Below are 20,647 nucleotides of genomic sequence, written 5' to 3'. Positions count from 1 at the left end.
GGATGCAGAGATGGGGTTCACGATGTTGCACAGGGTGCAGCACGCACGGGATTTGGGGTGCACAGGGTGCAGCACATGCAGAGATGGGGTGCCCTGGGTGCAACACACACAGGAATGGGGGTGCCCCGGGTGCATAGGACGCAGAGATGGGGTTCACGGTGTTGCACAGGGATTTGGGGTGCACAGGTGCAGTGCACACAGGGATGGGGTGCACGGTGTTGCACTGGGTGCAGCGCACAGGAATGGGGGTGCACAGGGTGCAGCACATGCAGCGATGGGGTGCCCCGGGTGCATCGCACGCAGAGGTGGGGGTGCACGGTGTCGCGCTGGGCGCAGCGCACACAGGAATGGGGGTGCGCCGGGTGCGTGGCGTGCAGGGATGGGGGTGCACGGTGTTGCGCTGGGCGCAGCGCATGCACCGGCAGGGTGTTGCGTGCATGCAGCAGGCGCAGTGGGTGCAGCGCGGGCAGCGGGCGCAGTGCATGCAGCGGGTGCAGCGGGCGCAGTGGGCGCAGTGCATGCAGTGGGTGCAGCGGGCACAGCGCGTGCAGTGGGCGCAGCGCATGCAGCGGAAGCAGTGCATGCAGCAGATGCAGTACGCGCAGCGGAAGGCTGCGGGGCGTTGCAGCGTGCGAGATGCGCCCCGTGCCGTCACCGCCGGCGCCACGTCCCCACCGGTTGCAGCAGCGGCACCCGGGGCAGGGTGGGGGGGGACACACGCGCACACACACACAAAACCCAGGCCGGGGGTCCCCCCTAATTGATGGGGGGGGCGGTTATTAATTGCATCGCGGCGGCGCCACGCTAACGAACGCGAGCGGTTGTAACCGCCGTGCCGGGAGCGTGGGGTCTCCGTGGGGTGGGGGGGGGTGGGGGGGTCTCCGTGGGAGGGGGGGGGATCCCATCCCCATGGGGTGGGTGTCGGGGAGAGGGGAGCACCCTGCCCCACGCTGGGATCCGCTCTGTCACAGCACGCGGGTGCCGTGCGAGGTCCTTCTCCCCAGCAACGGGTGACGGGAGGGAACGGGGCCCGGCCATTGGCGTCACGGCCAGGCCGCGGTGCCGGCACCTGGCAGCACCCACCGGGTGCCGGGTGTCGGAGGGATGGGTGCTGCGGGCGGGAGCGGGATGCTTGTGGCCGGGTTGCTCTGGGTGGCCCTGGCTGCCGCCGTCACCGACGGTAGGAGGTCACGGGGCCGCGGCGCTGCTGGGTGGGTGGGGGCACCCGTGGGTGGGTGCGCTGGTGCGAGGGGGTTTGCGTGGGGCGGGGGCGCGATGGTGGGGGCCGTGCGCTTGTGCGAGGGGCTGCGCGTGGGGTTGCGTGTGCACTAGTGCGCGGGGCGTGAGCGTGAGCGGGAGGAGGCGTGCGATAGTGTGGGGGTTGCGTGTGGTGTGCTGCATGCACTAGCGCACGGGGTGCGTGAGAAGCAAGGGGTGTGCAATAGTGCGAGGGGTTGCGCGTGGTGTGCTGTGTGCACTAGTGCACGAGGTGCGTGAGCAGGAAGGAGGGTGCAATAGTGCAAGAGGTTGCGCGTGCAGTGGTGGACACGCTAGTGCACGGGGCAGGGGGGTGCAAGGAGGGGTTGTGCACTAGTGCAAGGGACTGTGTGCTAAGGCACAGGGCTGTGCATGGGGTTGTGTGTGCACTAGTGCAAGGGGTGTGAGTGTGAGCAGGAGGGCGTGTGCGCTCGTGCAAGGGGTTGTGCGTGGGGTGGGGGATACACTAGTGAATGGGGAGAGGGTGCAAGGGGGGGTTGTGCACTAGTGCAAGAGGCTGTGCACTAGCGGAAAGTACGTGTGTGTGCGTGTGTGCACTGTATGTCCATGTGCAGAGCGTGTGTGTGCACTGTGCTGTGGGCATGCGCTGTGCACACATGGAATGCACGTGCGTGCAGAGCGTGTGCCCTTGCACAGTTTGTGTGCACGCGCGGTGCGTGCAAGCACCGTGTGTGTGTGTGTCCTTGCAGTGAGTGTGTGCATGCAGAGTGCACGTGTGTGTTGGAGCGTGTGCACGTGCAGTGTGTCCGTGCGCAGCGTGTGCCCACATGCAATGAGTGTGCACGCAGCGTGCGCACGTGCGATGAGTGTGCACGCAGAGCGTGTATCCTTACGCCGTGAGTGTGTGCACGCAGAGCATGTGCCCTTGCACGCTCTGTGTGCGCGCGCAAGCAACGAGTGTGCGCGCAGAGCGTGCGTGTCCTTGCACAGTGAGCGTGTGTGTGCAGAACGTGCACCGCGTCTGTGCCCGTGCACAGCCCTTGGCCCCTGCCCACCATGCAGACGTGTGTCCCTGCCTGCACCCGCTGTGGTGGTGCTGGGCACCTGCCTGCCCGCACCCCCTGCCCGCACCCCCTGCCTGTACCCCCTGCCTGTACCCCTGCCCTTACCCCCACCATGACTGTGCTGGACCCCCTCCTGCCTGTACCCCTGCCCTTACCCCCACCCTTACTCCCCTCCTGCCTGTAGCCCTGCCCTTACCCCTGCCCACACCCCCCCGCCTGTACCCCTGCCCTTACCCCCACCCTGCCCGCACCCCTGCCCTTACCTCACCCTGCCCATACCCCTGCCCTTACCCCCACCCTGCCCACACCCCTGCCTGTACCCCTGCCCCTACCGTGCCTGTGCTGGACCTCACCCTGCCTGTACCCCTGCCCTTACCCCCGCCCTGCCTGTACCCCTGCCCTTACTGTGCCATGGCAGTGCTAGGCACCCTCCTGCCTGTACCCCTGCCCTTACCCCCGCCCTGCCTGTACCCCTGCCCTCACCCCCGCCCTGCCTGCAGAGCCGCCGACGCACACCCTGGCCGAGGTGCTCTTCTGCCAGCCGGCCATGCCCTCGCTGGGGCTGGCGTTGGCCTTCGACGCCGACCAGCTCTTCTGGTTCGACTTCCCCGGCTCCCGCTGGACCCCCAATCTGCCCGACATCCCCCCGTGGCCCTCGGCCCTGGAGACCCCCACCGAGCTCCTCCTCGACGCCACGCTCTGCCAGGACGTGCGCCGCGACCTCACCGACCCGCTCACCGGCCTGTTGCCGGAGTCAAAGGGTAGGTGACGTGGTGGACAACGTGGGCCCCGGGCCTGCCCACTGCGTGCCACCATCGTCCCTTTGACGTGGTCCTCCACAACGTCCTCGTCTCTTAATCAGCTGGGTGGACAGTTAGGTGGATGAGGAATTGGGTGGTTGGTGGCAGCTAGAGAGTTGTGGTCAATGGCTCCATGTCCAGATGGAGACCAGTGACCACTGGTGTCGCTCAGGGGTCCATACTGGGATCAGTACTGTTCCATAGCTTCATCAGTAGCACAGATGGTGGGATTGAGGGAACCCTCAGCAAGTTTGGAGGTGACCCCAAGTTGAGTGGGGTGGTTGATACCCCAGAAAGATGAGATGCCATCCAGAGGGACCCGGACAGGCTGGAGAGGAACTAAATGAAGTTCAACCAGGGCAAGTGTAGGGTGCTCCACCTAGGGAAGAACAACTGCAGACACCAGTACAGGTTGGGGTTGACCTGCTGGGAAGGACCTGGGAGTCCTGGTGGACAACGAGCTCTCCATGAGCCAGCAGTGTGCCCTCGTGGCCAAGAAGGCCAATGGTGTCCTGGGGGGCATTGAGAAGAGCGTGGCCAGCAGGTCGAGGGAGGTTCTTCTCCCCGCGGTGAGGCCATGTCTGGAGTTCTGTGTCCAGTTCTGGGCTCCCCAGGTCAAGACAGATGGGGAACTGCTGGAGGGAGTCCAGTGGAGGGCTGTGAGAATGGTGAGGGACCCGGAGGGTGGATGGATAGAGGAGAGGGCCAGAATCTTCTCGGTGGTGCCCGGTGACAGGACAAGGGGCAACGGGCACAAACTGGAACACGGGAAGTGAGAAGAGCATGGCCAGCAGGTCAAGGGAGGTTCTCCTCCCCCTCTGCTCTGGCCTGGTGAGGTCACATCTGGAATTCTGTGTCCAGTTCTGGGCTCCCCAGGTCAAGACAGACAGGGAACTACTGGAGAGAGTCCAGCGGAGGTCTACAAAGATGCTGAGGGGCCTGGAGCATCTCTGGTCTGAGGAAAGGCTGAGAGAGCTGGGGCTGTTTAGCCTGGAGAAGACTGAGAGGGGATCTCATCAATGCTAATAACTATCTAAAGGGCGGATGTCTAGAGGAAGGGGCCAGACTCTTCTCAGTGGTGCCCAGTGACAGGACAAGGGGCAACGGGCACAAACTGGGACACGGGAAGTTCCGTCTGAACATGAGGAGAAACTTCTTCACTCTGAGGGTGACCGAGCACTGGGACAGGCTGCCCAGAGAGGTTGTGGAGTTTCCTTCTCCGGAGAGATTCAAAACCTGCCTGGACGTGATCCTGTGCAACCTGCTCGAGGTGATCCTGCTCTAGCAGGGGGCTGGACTAGATGATCTCCAGAGGTCCCTTCCAACCCCCACCAGTCTGGGATTCTGGGATTCTGTCCTGCACCCGGGTCGGGGCAATCCCGAACAAGGAGACAGGCTGGGGGATGAAGGGCTGGAGAGCGGAGAAGGACTTGGTGGGAGAAAAAGTGTCGCTAGGACAAGGGGGAATGGTTTGAAGCTAAAAATGGTAGATTTGGGTTAGATGTAAGGAAGAAATTCTTTACGCTGAGGGTGGTGAGATGCCGTAGCGAGAATGTGGAAGATGCCCCATCCCTGGAACCACTCAAGGTCGGGCTGGACGGGGCTGTGAGCAACAGGAGCTGGTTGAAGATGCCCCTGCTGAGGGAGGAGATGACCTTCAGAGGTCCCTTCCCCCCCAAAAATGGTCCTTTGATGGATTCTATCCCACCCTGTCCCCTCTTGACCGTCTCAGGCATCCCAGTGGCCGACATCTTCCCGGTGCGACCATTGGCGTTGGGTGAACCCAACACGCTGGTGTGTATGGTGGGAAACGTCTTCCCGCCGGCGGTGGAGATCAGTTGGCAGCTGGACGGGGTCCCTGTCACCCAAGGGGTCACCCACACCCACTACACCCCCACGGCCGACCTGGCCTTCATCCGCTTCTCCTACCTGCCGGTAACGCCCAACGCCGGTGACGTCTACACCTGCATGGTCACCCGTGAAGGGGACAACGCCTCCGTCATTGCCTACTGGGGTGAGCGTGGGGACGGGGATGAGGCTGCTGGGGAGACATCGGGGCTGGCGGTGACCCCCCCCGTGTCCCCCCATAGTGCCCCAAACCCCCGACCCCTCCGAGGTGCTGGAGACGGCGCTGTGCGGTGCCGCCATGGCTCTGGGCATCCTCCTGGGGCTGCTCGGCATCGCCATGATCCTGGCAGCGCGCCGGAGCGCCTACGGTACGGCCCGGATGCTGGGGTGTCCCCCCGGTGAGGGGGGTGTGATGAGGGGGGGTGAGGAGGGGACTGTCACCAAATCCCCTCTTGTGTCCCCCGCCCAGGTTGAGCACAGGACAGTGCAGAGGCCGGCGCCGCTCGGTGCAGGAGTGAAGATGGCGGCGGGGGGGGGGGGAGAAGGTGGGAATAAGCCCCCTTCCCTCCCCCCCTCAGCGATTAAACTCCTCGTCTGTGGCTGCACCCTGTGTCCTCGTCTGTCCCCCACCCCACGCTGTGGTGGCTTCTCCGCTGTCTGATATTGGGGTTCAGCTGCATCGCGCCCCCCAAAGAGCTGTCCCCAAGGGTCGTGCCTCAGTTTCCCCACTGCCATAGGGAAGGAGGTGGCTGCAGCAGTGGCTTCTCTGCTGTCTGATATTAGGGTTCAGCTGGATCGCACCCCCCAAAGAGCTATCCCCAAGGGTCGTGCCTCAGTTTCCCCACTGCCAAAGGATGGAAGGGCAGCAGCTGGCCACAGGGAGGACGTGGTGGTGGCTTCTCTGCTCTCTGCTGTTGGGGTGCAGCAGGATTGCACTCCCCAGAGAGCCACACCCAAGAGGCGTGCCTCAGTTTCCCCACTGGGAAGGGACACGCACGATTCCCACGGTGCCAAGCCCAGCCCTGGGGCACAGTCCCCTCGGGGAGAAGCCCTGCGCCGCCCATCGCCGGTGACGTGGGATCCCCGGGGCCAAATCCCTGGGGACAAGCCCTGGGGAGGAGGAGCAGGAGGAGGAGGAGGGAGCGGGCCGGTGGCAGGAATGAAGGTCGGGCGCTGCAGGGAGAGGCTGGAGCTCACCCGCCGTGCCGGATGCACCAGCACCCACCGCCGCCCATGTGGGTGCTCGGGGTGCTGGGGCTGGTGCTGAGCTGCCGGGGGGCAGGTAGGATGTGGGGGGACAGGGGCGTGCAGCAGGTTTGGGGGGGGTCCGACCCCTGGGGACCCTGCCCACCCCCGCGTCCCCCTCGTAGGCGCCTTCCTGGTGCACGTGGCCAGCTCCTGCCCGCTGGCGGCCAACGGCTCCGCGCTGGATTTCGACTTGGCCCTCGTCTTCAACAAGAACCCGCTGGTCTGCTACGACCCCGACGCCCGGCGCTTCGTCCCCTGCGACTGGGGGCTGCTCCGCCCCGTCGCCACCCAACTCGCTGCCGTCCTCAACAACGGCACCGCCTGGGTGCAGCGCGCCGAAGCCCGGCGTCGGGTTTGTGATGACCTGGCCCCCCAATTCTGGGCCCAGACGGCGATGCGGCGGAGTGAGCCCTGCGGCGCGTTGCACGGGGCATTGCACGGGTGTTGCACGGGGTGTTGCACAGGGCTTGCACGGGGACGGTGCACAAGGAGCGTACAGGGGTGTTGCATGGGGACGTTGCATGGGGCATTGTAGGGAACGTTGCATGGGGACATTGCACGGGGACATTGCACGGGGAAATGCACAGCTACGTTGCACCAGGACGTTGCATGGGGACATTGCACAAGGCGTCACACCAGCCACCACACAGGACACCACGCGGGGTGGGGAGGGGACCGTCCTTGGCGCTGACTGTCCCCTCCCCATCTCAGCGCCACCCCAAGTCCGCATCATCCCCGTCCCCCTCCCCAACACCCCCGACGCCGTCCTCCTCACCTGCCACGTCTGGGGCTTCTACCCCCCCGAGGTGACCGTCATCTGGCTGCACAACGGGGACATCGTGGGCCCTGGTGAGCACCCCCCCATCTCCGCCATCCCCAACGGTGACTGGACCTACCAGGCGCAGGTCACCTTGATGGTGGCCCCGGTGGCTGGAGACACCTTCACGTGCTCGGTGCAACACGCCAGCCTGGACCGGCCCCTCCTGGAGGACTGGGGTGAGTTGTGTGGGGGGACGGGACACCCACCCAGACCCCTGGGTCCTCACCACGTCGTTGCTCACCCCCACCATGTCCCCACAGGTCCTGGCTTGTCCCCAGGGCTGATGGTGAAGGTGGTTGTGGCAGCAGTGATAATGACCCTGGGGCTGGTGGTCTTCACCACTGGCACCATCAGCTACTGCCGGCAGGCTCCAGGTGAGGGACGCGTGTGGGGACATACGTGTGTGGCACGTGGGGGGGACACGCTGGGGAACACGGCACCCACCAGAATTAGGGGTGTCCCTAACTCGTCTTCTTATGTCTGCCAGGTCCTGGCCCTGGTCCTCATCCTGATCCTGGTTCATATCATGATCCTGGTTCTTGTCCTGGTCCTGGTTCTTGTCCTGGTCCTAGATCTGGTCCTGGTCCTAGATCTGGTTCTGGTTCATATCCTGGTCCTGGTTCATGTCCTGGTCCTGGATCTGGTCCTGGTTCACATCCTGGTTCATGTCCTGGTCCTGGATCTGGTCCCAGTCCTGGCCATGCTCCCAGTCCTGGTCCCCCCATGGCCACGCGTGACTACGCCGTGACCCAACTCTGAGCTCCCAGCCCTGGGGCAGAGCCTTCCCCCCGCTCCATGACACCCCCCACCCCCAGCAGACGTGGGGCTCGGGGTGCTGGGGCCCCCCCACGGACCCAGCCGGGGGGTTCCGGTCTAGGGGGGACCCCTCAGCCCCCCTCCCCAAATAAAAACATTTGTGATCCCCATCCCTGAGCGGCTTTGTCCATGGGTGGGTGGGGGGCTCCCAGTGCTCCCAGTTTGGAGGCAGAGGGGTTACTGGGAGGGGGGAGGGGTTAGCACTACACACGGAAGCGGCTGTTGGCGGTGGCGGGGGGGACGACACACACGGACCCCTGGGGTGCAGCTGCCTGGGTCCTCACCCCACTTTGGAGGGGGTCACAGCAGGGTCTCCTTGGGATGGTGACCTCTGGCATGGGGGGTGGCAGCGTGGGGACAAACCGGGGTGACACCCAGCTGCCATGCTATGTCCCGCCGGTGGCAGCCACCCGGGCATCCTGCTCCGGCAACCGGTGACGCCTGTCCGGTGCGGGCCCGTATTGGGTGCCCGATGGCCACCCCCCCCCCCCCCGCTTCCATGATGGGGTGCGGGGGGCCGGGGCCAGGCCGTGGGGTGCAGGCGGGTGGCCGGGGGACAGAACGCAGCTGGACACCCCTGTGCCCACCCCACCATGCTGGTGCTGCTGGGCCTGGCCCTGGGTGCCCAGGGGGCAGGTGGGGCTGCGTTTGGGGGGGGGGAGGGATTGGGGACCCTGGGGGTGATTGGGGGGAGGGGGAGGGCTTTGTCCTGTGGGACCCCGGGGGTGGGTTGAGGGGGGGATCAGCGTTGTGGGACCCCAGGGATGGTCTGGGGGGGGGGGTGCTCAGCCCTTTGGGACCTTGGGGACTGTCTGGGGGGGGCTCAGACCTGTGGAACCCCAGGGGGTGGTTTGGGGGGAGGCTCAGCCCTGTGGGACCCAAGGGGGTTGTTTGGGGGGGCTCAGCCCTTTGGGACCTCACGGATGGTCTGGGGGGGCCTCAGCCCTGTGGGACCCAAGGGGGTGTTTGGGGGGACTCAGCCCTTTGGGAGCATGGGGATGGGTTTGGGGGGGGGGCTCAGCCCTGGTTTAGGGGGGACTCAGCCCTGCGGGACCCCAGGGATGGTTTGGGGGGGGCTCAGCCCCACAGGACTCTGGGGACAGTCTGGGGGGGCTCAGCCCTTTGGGAGCAAGGGGATGGGTTTGGGGGGGCTCAGCCCTGTGGGACCTTGGGGACGGTTTGGGGGGGGGCTCAGCCCTTTGGGAGCAAGGGGATGGGTTTCGAGGGGGGGGGGGGACTCAGCCCTGGTTTAGGGGGGATTCAGCCCTGCAAGACCTTGGGGACTGTCTTGGGGGGGGCTCTGCCCCATGGGACCCCAGGGATGGGTTGGGGGGCTCAGCCCTGCGGGACCCCAGGGATGGTCTGGAGGGGGCTCAGCCCCACAGGACTCTGGGGACGGTCTGGGGGGGCCTCAGCCCTTTGGGAGCATGGGGATGGGTTTGGGGGGGCTCAGCCCTTTGGGACCCTGGGGATGATTCTGGGGGGAGCTCTGCCCTACGGGACCCAGAGGACAGCTGGGGGGGTCTCATCCCTGCTGGATGTTTGGGGGGCTCAGTATTGCAGGACCCCAGGAATAGTTTGGGGGGGCTCTGCAGGATCCCAGGGACAATCTTGGGGTTCTCAGTTCCATAGGACCCCAAGGACAGTCTGGGGGGGTTCTACCCCTGAAGATGGTTTGGGGGGGGTCTCTGTCAATGTCCCAAGGCTGTTGGGTGACCCCGTGGGGAGGGCTCGGGGGGGTCACCTCATGGATGATGGGTAACCCCATGGGGACCCCGGGACACTTTGTGGGGGGATTGGGAATTGATCCAAGTGGGGGGGAACATGGGGGGACGATATGGGGGACAGTTGGGGGCAAGGGGATGGGGGCGAGAGAGATGGGTGGGGATGGATGGAGGGATGAGGATGGAGGGATGGAAGGATGAAGATGGATGGGGATGGAGGGATGGAGGGATGGAGGGATGGGGAGGGATGGAGATGGAGGTTATGGAGACAGATGGAGAGTTGGGGTCAGAAGGAGGAGGGATGGGGAATGGATGGGGAGTAGATGAAGGGATGGAGATGGATGAAGGGATGGGGCCAGATGTGGAACAGGATATTGGGGTGGGGCCAGATTGAAGGATGGGGCCAGATGTGGAAGGGGTGGAGGATGGAGATGGTTGGAGGAGTGGACTCAGAGCGGGAGGATGAAGGGATGAAGGTGGATGGAGGGCTGGGGTTGGATGGAGGGAGGAGGACGGATGGAGGGGTGGAGTCAGCTGGGGAACAGATGGAGGGATGAGGACTGATGGACGTGGATGAGGGAGACACAGGGATGGACAGAGGCTCCCCAGGAGATGCCACTGACCCCCGCGTCCCCCTCGTAGGCGCCTTCCTGGTGCACGTGGCCAGCTCCTGCCCGCTGGCGGCCAACGGCTCCGTGCTGGATTTCGAGTTCTCCCTTGTCTTCAACAAGAACCCGCTGGTCTGCTACGACCCCGACGCCCGGCACTTCGTCCCCTGTGACTGGGGGCTGCTCCGCCCCATCGCCACCCAACTCGCCGCCGTCCTCAACAACAACACCGCCTGGGTGCAGCGCGCCGAAGCCCGGCGTCAGGCTTGTGACGACCTGGCCCCCCAATTCTGGGCCCAGACGGCGATGCGGCGGAGTGAGCCCTGCGGCACACAGGGGCTTTGCACAGGGGCATCGTGCACAGGGGCTTTGCACGGGGACGTGGCGTACGGTGTGGGGTGGGGTGTTGCACGGGGATGTTGCATGGGGGTTGCACGCGGGTGTTGCACGGAGCATTGCATGGGGACGGTGCATTGAATGTTGCACGAGGATGTTGCATGGAGCATTGCAGAGGGATGTTGCACGGGGACATCACATGGGGACATCGCATGGGTGGGGAGGGGCCTCACTGACCGTCCCCCCTCCCCGCTCCAGCACCACCCCAAGCCCGCATCATCCCCTCCAAGTCGGGCAACGCCCGGGCGCCCGTCCTCCTCACCTGCCACGTCTGGGGCTTCTATCCCCCCGAGGTGACTGTCATCTGGCTGCACAACGGGGACATCGTGGGCCCCGGTGAGCACCCCCCCATCTCTGCCATCCCCAACGGTGACTGGACCTACCAGGCGCAGGTCACCTTGATGGTGGCCCCGGTGGCTGGAGACACCTTCACGTGCTCGGTGCAACACGCCAGCCTGGACCAGCCCCTCCTGGAGGACTGGGGTGAGTCGGGGGGGGGGGAACGGGACACCCACCCAGACACCCAGGTCCTCACCACGTCGTTGCTCACCCTCACCATGTCCCCACAGGTCCTGGCTTGTCCCCAGGGCTGATGGTGAAGGTGGCCATGGCCACCGTGCTGATGGTGTTGGGGCTCAGCACCTTCATCGCTGGCCTCTACCAGTACCGGGCCAGGCCACCGGCACCAGGTGAGCGTTCAGGGGGGACGGGGATGGGGACAGTGGCCGGGGGGGGACAGGGACAGTGGCCTGGGGTGACACAGAGCCTCCTCACCCCCTCTACTCCCTCTTGCAGGTTACACTCCCCTCCCCGGAGACAACTACCCTGCAGGTAACAGCACATCCAGCCCATCCCTGTCCCCTGTCCCCAAGAGGCATGTCACCCCTTCTGCCACCCCGTGTCCCCCCCAGGCAGCATCTGAGGATCCCCAGGACCCTGACCTCCCGGCCCCAATGGCCCCCCCGTGTCACCGTCACGCCGGGGGTGACACTGCGGTGCCGACAATAAAGATGCTGCGTGGCAACGGGGTGGTTTTGTACGGGGGAACCCGTGGTGTCCCACTCAGGGGACACACACACACACACACACACACCCCCACACACACCCCATGGCACGAGTGGGGCCGGGTACGAGCGGTGACACGTGCATTGGGCACAAGTGATGCCGGGCACAAGGGACATGTGGCACAGGCACTGCCGGGCACAAGCGATGTTGGGCACGAAGGACACGGGGCACAATTGATGCTGGGCAAAAGTGATGCTGGACATGAGGGACATCATGCAGTGGGCATGAGTGATATCTGGGCACGAGTGATGTTGGGCACAAAGGACACGGAGCACAGTCGATGCCGGGCACAAGGGACATCATGCAGTGGGCATGAGTGATATCTGGGCATGAGTAACGTTGTGCACTGGGCACGTGAGATGCCGGGCAGGAGCACTGCCAGGCACAAGAGCTGCCAGGTGTTAGCGATGCCCGGCACAGGGGACACGGGGCACAAGCGATGCCGGGCACAAGCAATGTCAGGCATGAGGGACACCAGGCGCAGGCAGGGCCAGGCACAAGAGATGCCCGGTGACAGAGATGCCACCATAAGGGATGCTGGGCACAAGCGGTGTCGGGCTGTGGTGGGTTGACCCTGACTGGAGGCCAGGAGCCCCCCAGAGCTGCTCCATCACTCCCCCTCCTGTACTAGACAGGGCAGAAAAGTGTAACGAAAGGCTGCTGGGTCGAGAGAAGGACAGGGAGAGATCGCTCACCAATTACCATCATGGGCAAAACAGACTCAACTTAGAGGAAAAAAAAAATTCATCTAATTTATTACCAAGCAAAAGAGAGTAGAGCAATGAGGAATAAACCCAAATCTTAAAACACCTCCCCCCACCCCTCCCTTCTTCCCGGGCTCAACTTCACTCCCCAATTCTACCTACTCCCCCCCAGCACCACAGGGGGACGGGGAATGGGGGCTGTGGTCACTTCATCACCCCTTGTCTCTGCTGCTCCTTCCTCCTCAGGGCAGGACTCCTCACACTCCTCCCTGCTCCAGCGTGGGTCCCCCACGGGGTCACAGCCTCCTTCGGGTGTCTCTGAAGTGGGGGTGCGGGGGGGTCTCGAGCCCTGAGGAGGGGTCGGGGGGGGGGGGCTGAGGGCTGGGCTGCCCCGTGGGGGGTCCCGGCCCGAGGATCCCGGGGGGTGACGGGGTCCCGGTTGGTCCTGGGGGGCTCCTGTCCCCGCCCCTCCCCCCGCGCTCCCTCCGCCGCTTTCGCTTTCGCTGCTCCCCAACCTCCTGAGACGGGATCTGCCTGGCGCCCGGTGACAGGGGAAGAAGCAGGGCCTGTAACAAAAGCCTGTGTTTTCAGTTTGAAATCCCAAATCAGCCAAACTTGGCTCATTCCCAACTTGTCCTGTCAGTGGATGGGAGAAGTGTGAGAAGGGGAAGAGCACGGCAGGACCTGCCCGACACCCCTGAGAGATTTGACACTCGGTGCTGTGTGCTGGGCCAGGAGGGGTTCAGGGAGGGGAGGCACTGCTGGGGGGTGGAGGTGAAGGGGGAGGTGGGAGGTGATTCCTGGTGGGCTGTGGGGGTGGCCAGGGACTCTGTGGACAGGAAGGGGGATGCGGACCTGAGCCCTGCAGGAGGGATTTGGGGGGTGCAGCACTGGGCAGGGCACTTTGTGTCTCTCACCTCTCCTCCCCTGTCCCTGGGTCGGGTCCCCAGGAGACTCTGGGTCTGTCTGGACTGCACGCAGGGGCTGGTGACTTTCATCGATGCTGACAGCGGGGTCGAGATCTTCACTTTCCCACCAGCCTCCTTCAATGGAGAGATCATCCAACCCTGGTTTTTCCTGTGGACATACAAAACCCAGTTGTGCCTGAGGGACAGCACCTCCTGCACCCTCTGCCCCACTTCCATCCCCACCGCAGCCCCAGACAGCCCCTGCCCTGCTGCAGACACTGCCCGCTCTCCTCTCCTCCATCCCGCAGCAGCACATGTCCCTCTCTGCCCTGCCCAAGCCCACCCTGCCCAGGCACAGCACCATGGCCTTCAAGAAAGCTTTGTGGGTGACCATGGAGTATGGCCGTGCTGGTTCCTGGGGGCTTTTGGTCCTGATTCCTGCCTGCCCGCGAAGGGCATTTGCAGCCAGCGCACTTGGAGCAGTGGTTGGAGCAGGAGCCTGGGGGCAGCTCCCTGCAGGATGAGCACGGGGAGTGGGGGGCAGAGGCGGGGGGCACTCACAACTCAGGCACCCCCTTCTCTTCCTTCTGGGCACCCCCAAACTTTGCCAGCACCCCGTGTCCCCGGGATGCCCCTGCTCTCTCAGCATCCTTCTACACCACACAGTCCTGTTGGGAGCAAGAGTGATTTGTCTTTCCCTAATCCCCTTCCTCGCTGGGCACTCGGGACAGGCGGCTGCAGCTCGTTGCTTCTTTTTGGTATTGAGGCTGAGTGTGCGAAAGCATCTTGGTAACCGAGTGGCTTTAGTTGCAGCAGCAGAGGAACCTTCTGAGTGGAGAAAGAATTTCCCAACCTGGGGCTCTTTTAAAGTGATATTTAGCAATATTGATTGCTGTGGCTGCTGCTGCTCTGGGTTTTGGTGCTGCAGTGGGGACTGTGGGATGGGATAGGTGGGATGGCATGGGATGACATGGGATGGATGGGTTGAGATGGGATGGGAGGGTGCTGGGAGCAGGGGCCTGGGGTGGCCGAGCCCGGCAGGGCACAGGAAGGGGTGGGGGACACACAGGAAGGGGCTGGGGCTGTGGGAACCAAGAACAAAGCAGAACCCGGGCAGCCCAGCTACTCGGTACCGGTACTGATGCTCGGAGCTGCTCCTGATGGTGCCACATCCCTGTAGGTATAGGGCAGAGTATGGCCGGGGCTGGGGCCAAGATCTCCCTGCTGCACTGACCTGGGGGATTTGTGGGCCATCATTCTGCTCCCCCTGCCCACTTTTGAAGCTGGACTCTGGTCGACAGCGGGTGAGACATAAGGCACAGTTTGGTCCCTTTCGGTGCCTACACGAGCCCGCAGCCCCAGTGCGAGTGGGACTGTGTGAGGGCTGGTGAGGGAGGTTTGAGGCCAGGCATCCCTTTTGGGGCTGGCACCATTATCCTGGAAGCAGGGCCTCAACATTCACAGTTTTGAGGATCAGGCTGATTTTGGTCAAGAGGGACATAGGACTCTATGTTGGGGCCTTGCTCAGGTACGCGAGCCCGCAGCCCCAGTGTGAGTGTGGCTGTGCGAGGGTCGCTGAGGGAGGTTTGAGGCCAGGCATCCCTTTTGGGGCTGGCACCTTTGTCCTGGGAGCAGGGGCTCGATATTTACAGTTTTGGGGATGGAGGCTGATTTTGGTCGAGAGGGAACTAGGACTATATGTTGAGCCCTTGCTCGGACAGGCGAGCCCGCAGCCCCAGTGTGAGTGGGTCTGTGCGAGGGCCGCTGAGGGAGGTTTGAGGGCAGGCATGCGTTTTGGGGCTGGCACCTTTGGCCTGGGAGCTAGGGCTGGACGTTTAGAGTTTTGAGCGTGGACGCTGATTTTGGTGGAGAGGGTCGTAAGGCTCTATGTTGAGCCCTTGCTCGTCTAGGCGAGCCCGCAGCCCCAGTGTGAGTGGGTCTGTGCGAGGGCCGCTGAGGGAGGTTTGAGGGCAGGCATGTGTTTTGGGGCTGGCACCTTTGGCCTGGGAGCTAGGGCTGGACGTTTAGAGTTTTGAGCGTGGACGCTGATTTTGGTGGAGAGGGTCGTAAGGCTCTATGTTGAGCCCTTGCTCGTCTAGGCGAGCCCGCAGCCCCAATGTGAGTGGGTCTGTGCGAGGGCCGCTGAGGGAGGTTTGAGGGCAGGCATGCGTTTTGGGGCTGGCACCTTTGGCCTGGGAGCTAGGGCTGGACGTTTAGAGTTTTGAGCATGGACGCTGATTTTGGTGGAGAGGGTCGTAAGGCTCTATGTTGAGCCCTTGCTCGTCTAGGCGAGCCCGCAGCCCCAGTGTGAGTGGGTCTGTGCGAGGGCCGCTGAGGGAGGTTTGAGGGCAGGCATGTGTTTTGGGGCTGGCACCTTTGGCCTGGGAGCTAGGGCTGGACGTTCACATTTTTCAGTGTGGACGCTGATTTTTGGAGGAGAGGGTCGTAAGGCTCTATGTTGAGCCCTTGCTCGTCTAGGCGAGCCCGCAGCCCCAGTGTGAGTGGGTCTGTGCGAGGGCCGCTGAGGGAGGTTTGAGGGCAGGCATGCGTTTTGGGGCTGGCACCTTTGGCCTGGGAGCTAGGGCTGGATGTTTAGAGTTTTGAGCATGGACGCTGATTTTTGGTGGAGAGGGTCGTAAGGCTCTATGTTGAGCCCTTGCTCGTCTAGGCGAGCCCACAGCCCCAGTGTGAGTGGGTCTGTGCGAGGGCCGCTGAGGGAGGTTTGAGGGCAGGCATGCGTTTTGGGGCTGGCACCTTTGGCCTGGGAGCTAGGGCTGGACGTTTAGAGTTTTGAGCATGGACGCTGATTTTGGTGGAGAGGGTCGTAAGGCTCTATGTTGAGCCCTTGCTCGTCTAGGCGAGCCCGCAGCCCCAGTGTGAGTGGGTCTGTGCGAGGGCCGCTGAGGGAGGTTTGAGGGCAGGCATGCGTTTTGGGGCTGGCACCTTTGGCCTGGGAGCTAGGGCTCGACGTTTAGAGTTTTGAGCGTGGACGCTGATTTTGGTGGAGAGGGTCGTAAGGCTCTATGTTGAGCCCTTGCTCGTCTAGGCGAGCCCGCAGCCCCAATGTGAGTGGGTCTGTGCGAGGGCCGCTGAGGGAGGTTTGAGGGCAGGCATGTGTTTTGGGGCTGGCACCTTTGGCCTGGGAGCTAGGGCTGGACGTTTAGAGTTTTGAGCGTGGACGCTGATTTTGGTGGAGAGGGTCGTAAGGCTCTATGTTGAGCCCTTGCTCGTCTAGGCGAGCCCGCAGCCCCAGTGTGAGTGGGTCTGTGCGAGGGCCCCTGAGGGAGGTTTGAGGGCAGGCATGTGTTTTGGGGCTGGCACCTTTGGCCTGGGAGCTAGGGCTAGACGTTCAAATTTTTCAGTGTGGACGCTGATTTTGGTGGAGAGGGTCGTAAGGCTCTATGTTGAGCCCTTGCTCATCTAGGCGAGCCCGCAGCCCCAGTGTGAGTGGGTCTGTGCGAGGGTCGCTGAGGGAGGTTTGAGGGCAGGCATGCGTTTTGGGGCTGGCACCTTTGGCCTGGGAGCTAGGGCTGGACGTTTAGAGTTTTGAGCATGGACGCTGATTTTGGTGGAGAGGGTCGTAAGGCTCTATGTTGAGCCCTTGCTCGTCTAGGCGAGCCCGCAGCCCCAGTGTGAGTGGGTCTGTGCGAGGGCCGCTGAGGGAGGTTTGAGGGCAGGCATGCGTTTTGGGGCTGGCACCTTTGGCCTGGGAGCTAGGGCTCGACGTTTAGAGTTTTGAGCGTGGACGCTGATTTTGGTGGAGAGGGTCGTAAGGCTCTATGTTGAGCCCTTGCTCGTCTAGGCGAGCCCGCAGCCCCAATGTGAGTGGGTCTGTGCGAGGGCCGCTGAGGGAGGTTTGAGGGCAGGCATGTGTTTTGGGGCTGGCACCTTTGGCCTGGGAGCTAGGGCTGGACGTTTAGAGTTTTGAGCGTGGACGCTGATTTTGGTGGAGAGGGTCGTAAGGCTCTATGTTGAGCCCTTGCTCGTCTAGGCGAGCCCGCAGCCCCAATGTGAGTGGGTCTGTGCGAGGGCCGCTGAGGGAGGTTTGAGGGCAGGCATGTGTTTTGGGGCTGGCACCTTTGGCCTGAGAGCTAGGGCTCGACGTTTAGAGTTTTGAGCATGGACGCTGATTTTGGTGGAGAGGGTCGTAAGGCTCTATGTTGAGCCCTTGCTCGTCTAGGCGAGCCCGCAGCCCCAGTGTGAGTGGGTCTGTGCGAGGGCCGCTGAGGGAGGTTTGAGGGCAGGCATGTGTTTTGGGGCTGGCACCTTTGGCCTGGGAGCTAGGGCTGGACGTTTAGAGTTTTGAGCATGGACGCTGATTTTGGTGGAGAGGGTCGTAAGGCTCTATGTTGAGCCCTTGCTCGTCTAGGCGAGCCCGCAGCCCCAGTGTGAGTGGGTCTGTGCGAGGGCCGCTGAGGGAGGTTTGAGGGCAGGCATGTGTTTTGGGGCTGGCACCTTTGGCCTGGGAGCTAGGGCTGGACGTTCACATTTTTCAGTGTGGACGCTGATTTTTGGAGGAGAGGGTCGTAAGGCTCTATGTTGAGCCCTTGCTCGTCTAGGCGAGCCCGCAGCCCCAGTGTGAGTGGGTCTGTGCGAGGGCCGCTGAGGGAGGTTTGAGGGCAGGCATGCGTTTTGGGGCTGGCACCTTTGGCCTGGGAGCTAGGGCTGGACGTTTAGAGTTTTGAGCATGGACGCTGATTTTTGGTGGAGAGGGTCGTAAGGCTCTATGTTGAGCCCTTGCTCGTCTAGGCGAGCCCGCAGCCCCATTGTGAGTGGGTCTGTGCGAGGGCCGCTGAGGGAGGTTTGAGGGCAGGCATGCGTTTTGGGGCTGGCACCTTTGGCCTGAGAGCTAGGGCTGGACGTTTAGAGTTTTGAGCGTGGACGCTGATTTTTGGTGGAGAGGGTCGTAAGGCTCTATGTTGAGCCCTTGCTCGTCTAGGCGAGCCCGCAGCCCCATTGTGAGTGGGTCTGTGCGAGGGCCGCTGAGGGAGGTTTGAGGGCAGGCATGTGTTTTGGGGCTGGCACCTTTGGCCTGGGAGCTAGGGCTGGACGTTCAAATTTTTCAGTGTGGACGCTGATTTTGGTGGAGAGGGTCGTAAGGCTCTATGTTGAGCCCTTGCTCGTCTAGGCGAGCCCGCAGCCCCATTGTGAGTGGGTCTGTGCGAGGGCCGCTGAGGGAGGTTTGAGGGCAGGCATGTGTTTTGGGGCTGGCACCTTTGGCCTGGGAGCTAGGGCTGGACGTTTAGAGTTTTGAGCGTGGACGCTGATTTTGGTGGAGAGGGTCGTAAGGCTCTATGTTGAGCCCTTGCTCGTCTAGGCGAGCCCGCAGCCCCAGTGTGAGTGGGTCTGTGCGAGGGCCGCTGAGGGAGGTTTGAGGGCAGGCATGTGTTTTGGGGCTGGCACCTTTGGCCTGGGAGCTAGGGCTGGACGTTCAAATTTTTCAGTGTGGACGCTGATTTTGGTGGAGAGGGTCGTAAGGCTCTATGTTGAGCCCTTGCTCGTCTAGGCGAGCCCGCAGCCCCATTGTGAGTGGGTCTGTGCGAGGGCTGCTGAGGGAGGTTTGAGGGCAGGCATGCGTTTTGGGGCTGGCACCTTTGGCCTGGGAGCTAGGGCTGGACGTTTAGAGTTTTGAGCATGGACGCTGATTTTGGTGGAGAGGGTCGTAAGGCTCTATGTTGAGCCCTTGCTCGGACAGGTGAGCCCGCAGCCCCATTGTGAGTGGGTCTGTGCGAGGGCCGCTGAGGGAGGTTTGAGGGTAGGCATGCGTTTTGGGGCTGGCACCTTTGGCCTGGGAGCTAGGGCTGGACGTTTAGAGTTTTGAGCGTGGACGCTGATTTTGGTGGAGAGGGTCGTAAGGCTCTATGTTGAGCCCTTGCTCGTCTAGGCGAGCCCGCAGCCCCAGTGTGAGTGGGTCTGTGCGAGGGCCGCTGAGGGAGGTTTGAGGGCAGGCATGCGTTTTGGGGCTGGCACCTTTGGCCTGGGAGCTAGGGCTGGACGTTTAGAGTTTTGAGCATGGACGCTGATTTTGGTGGAGAGGGTCGTAAGGCTCTATGTTGAGCCCTTGCTCGTCTAGGCGAGCCCGCAGCCCCAGTGTGAGTGGGTCTGTGCGAGGGCCGCTGAGGGAGGTTTGAGGGCAGGCATGCGTTTTGGGGCTGGCACCTTTGGCCTGGGAGCTAGGGCTGGACGTTTAGAGTTTTGAGCGTGGACGCTGATTTTGGTGGAGAGGGTCGTAAGGCTCTATGTTGAGCCCTTGCTCGTCTAGGCGAGCCCGCAGCCCCAATGTGAGTGGGTCTGTGCGAGGGCCGCTGAGGGAGGTTTGAGGGCAGGCATGTGTTTTGGGGCTGGCACCTTTGGCCTGGGAGCTAGGGCTGGACGTTTAGAGTTTTGAGCGTGGACGCTGATTTTGGTGGAGAGGGTCGTAAGGCTCTATGTTGAGCCCTTGCTCGTCTAGGCGAGCCCGCAGCCCCATTGTGAGTGGGTCTGTGCGAGGGCCGCTGAGGGAGGTTTGAGGGCAGGCATGCGTTTTGGGGCTGGCACCTTTGGCCTGGGAGCTAGGGCTAGACGTTCAAATTTTTCAGTGTGGACGCTGATTTTGGTGGAGAGGGTCGTAAGGCTCTATGTTGAGCCCTTGCTCGGACAGGCGAGCCCGCAGCCCCATTGTGAGTGGGTCTGTGCGAGGGCCGCTGAGGGAGGTTTGAGGGCAGGCATGCGTTTTGGGGCTGGCACCTTTGGCCTGGGAGCTAGGGCTGGACGTTTAGAGTTTTGAGTGTGGACGCTGATTTTGGTGGAGAGGGTCGTAAGGCTCTATGTTGAGCCCTTGCTCGTCTAGGCGAGCCCGCAGCCCCAGTGTGAGTGGGTCTGTGCGAGGGCCGCTGAGGGAGGTTTGAGGGCAGGCATGCGTTTTGGGGCTGGCACCTTTGGCCTGGGAGCTAGGGCTGGACGTTTAGAGTTTTGAGCGTGGACGCTGATTTTGGTGGAGAGGGTCGTAAGGCTCTATGTTGAGCCCTTGCTCATCTAGGCGAGCCCGCAGCCCCATTGTGAGTGGGTCTGTGCGAGGGCCGCTGAGGGAGGTTTGAGGGTAGGCATGCGTTTTGGGGCTGGCACCTTTGGCCTGGGAGCTAGGGCTGGACGTTTAGAGTTTTGAGGGTGGACGCTGATTTTTGGTGGAGAGGGTCGTAAGGCTCTATGTTGAGCCCTTGCTCGTCTAGGCGAGCCCGCAGCCCCAGTGTGAGTGGGTCTGTGCGAGGGCCGCTGAGGGAGGTTTGAGGGCAGGCATGCGTTTTGGGGCTGGCACCTTTGGCCTGGGAGCTAGGGCTGGACGTTTACAGTTTTGAGCATGGACGCTGATTTTGGTGGAGAGGGTCGTAAGGCTCTATGTTGAGCCCTTGCTCGTCTAGGCGAGCCCGCAGCCCCAGTGTGAGTGGGTCT

The 20,647-nt window shown here is 63.0% G+C and overlaps 3 protein-coding genes across 3 annotated transcripts; all 3 read left to right on the top strand.

Annotated features, from left to right (window-relative positions):
- The first annotated feature begins 1,036 nt into the window (after positions 1-1,036).
- LOC129198399 (class II histocompatibility antigen, M alpha chain) lies at positions 1,037-5,488 on the top strand. Its single transcript, XM_054807669.1, has 5 exons — positions 1,037-1,180; positions 2,783-3,043; positions 4,815-5,096; positions 5,173-5,298; positions 5,400-5,488. Exons 1-5 carry the CDS (start codon positions 1,105-1,107, stop codon positions 5,402-5,404), a joined length of 750 nt encoding a protein of 249 aa, XP_054663644.1. The 5' UTR covers positions 1,037-1,104; the 3' UTR covers positions 5,405-5,488.
- A 607-nt stretch (positions 5,489-6,095) lies between these two features.
- LOC129198394 (HLA class II histocompatibility antigen, DM beta chain-like) lies at positions 6,096-7,817 on the top strand. The gene is made up of 5 exons (XM_054807665.1): positions 6,096-6,212; positions 6,301-6,582; positions 6,890-7,174; positions 7,259-7,372; positions 7,486-7,817. Exons 1-5 carry the CDS (start codon positions 6,140-6,142, stop codon positions 7,755-7,757), a joined length of 1,026 nt encoding a protein of 341 aa, XP_054663640.1. The 5' UTR covers positions 6,096-6,139; the 3' UTR covers positions 7,758-7,817.
- Positions 7,818-8,302: 485 nt separating this feature from the next.
- Positions 8,303-11,566, top strand: LOC129198392 (HLA class II histocompatibility antigen, DM beta chain-like). Its single transcript, XM_054807657.1, has 6 exons — positions 8,303-8,450; positions 10,181-10,462; positions 10,741-11,025; positions 11,112-11,231; positions 11,338-11,373; positions 11,454-11,566. Exons 1-6 carry the CDS (start codon positions 8,408-8,410, stop codon positions 11,462-11,464), a joined length of 777 nt encoding a protein of 258 aa, XP_054663632.1. The 5' UTR covers positions 8,303-8,407; the 3' UTR covers positions 11,465-11,566.
- Positions 11,567-20,647: the final 9,081 nt, after the last annotated feature.

Source organism: Grus americana, chromosome 32 (assembly GCF_028858705.1).
Source record: "Grus americana isolate bGruAme1 chromosome 32, bGruAme1.mat, whole genome shotgun sequence".
In the NCBI taxonomy this organism is placed as follows: Eukaryota; Metazoa; Chordata; class Aves; order Gruiformes; family Gruidae; genus Grus; species Grus americana.
This window is presented reverse-complemented; position numbering and strand designations above follow the sequence as displayed.

What these genes read in the sequence shown, in the direction of transcription:
- LOC129198399 (XM_054807669.1), top strand. Translation starts at nt 1,105, where the DNA reads ATGGGTGCTGCGGGCGGGAGCGGGATGCTTGTGGCCGGGTTGCTCTGG. An exon ending in GGCTGCCGCCGTCACCGACG is followed by an intron (nt 1,181 to 2,782) that starts GTAGGAGGTCAC and finishes CCCTGCCTGCAG; the next exon opens with AGCCGCCGACGCACACCCTG. An exon ending in CTCCGTCATTGCCTACTGGG is followed by an intron (nt 5,097 to 5,172) that starts GTGAGCGTGGGG and finishes GTCCCCCCATAG; the next exon opens with TGCCCCAAACCCCCGACCCC.
- LOC129198394 (XM_054807665.1), top strand. Translation starts at nt 6,140, where the DNA reads ATGCACCAGCACCCACCGCCGCCCATGTGGGTGCTCGGGGTGCTGGGG. An exon ending in CCAGACGGCGATGCGGCGGA is followed by an intron (nt 6,583 to 6,889) that starts GTGAGCCCTGCG and finishes TCCCCATCTCAG; the next exon opens with CGCCACCCCAAGTCCGCATC. An exon ending in CTACTGCCGGCAGGCTCCAG is followed by an intron (nt 7,373 to 7,485) that starts GTGAGGGACGCG and finishes TATGTCTGCCAG; the next exon opens with GTCCTGGCCCTGGTCCTCAT.
- LOC129198392 (XM_054807657.1), top strand. Translation starts at nt 8,408, where the DNA reads ATGCTGGTGCTGCTGGGCCTGGCCCTGGGTGCCCAGGGGGCAG. An exon ending in CCTGGGTGCCCAGGGGGCAG is followed by an intron (nt 8,451 to 10,180) that starts GTGGGGCTGCGT and finishes TCCCCCTCGTAG; the next exon opens with GCGCCTTCCTGGTGCACGTG. An exon ending in CCAGACGGCGATGCGGCGGA is followed by an intron (nt 10,463 to 10,740) that starts GTGAGCCCTGCG and finishes TCCCCGCTCCAG; the next exon opens with CACCACCCCAAGCCCGCATC.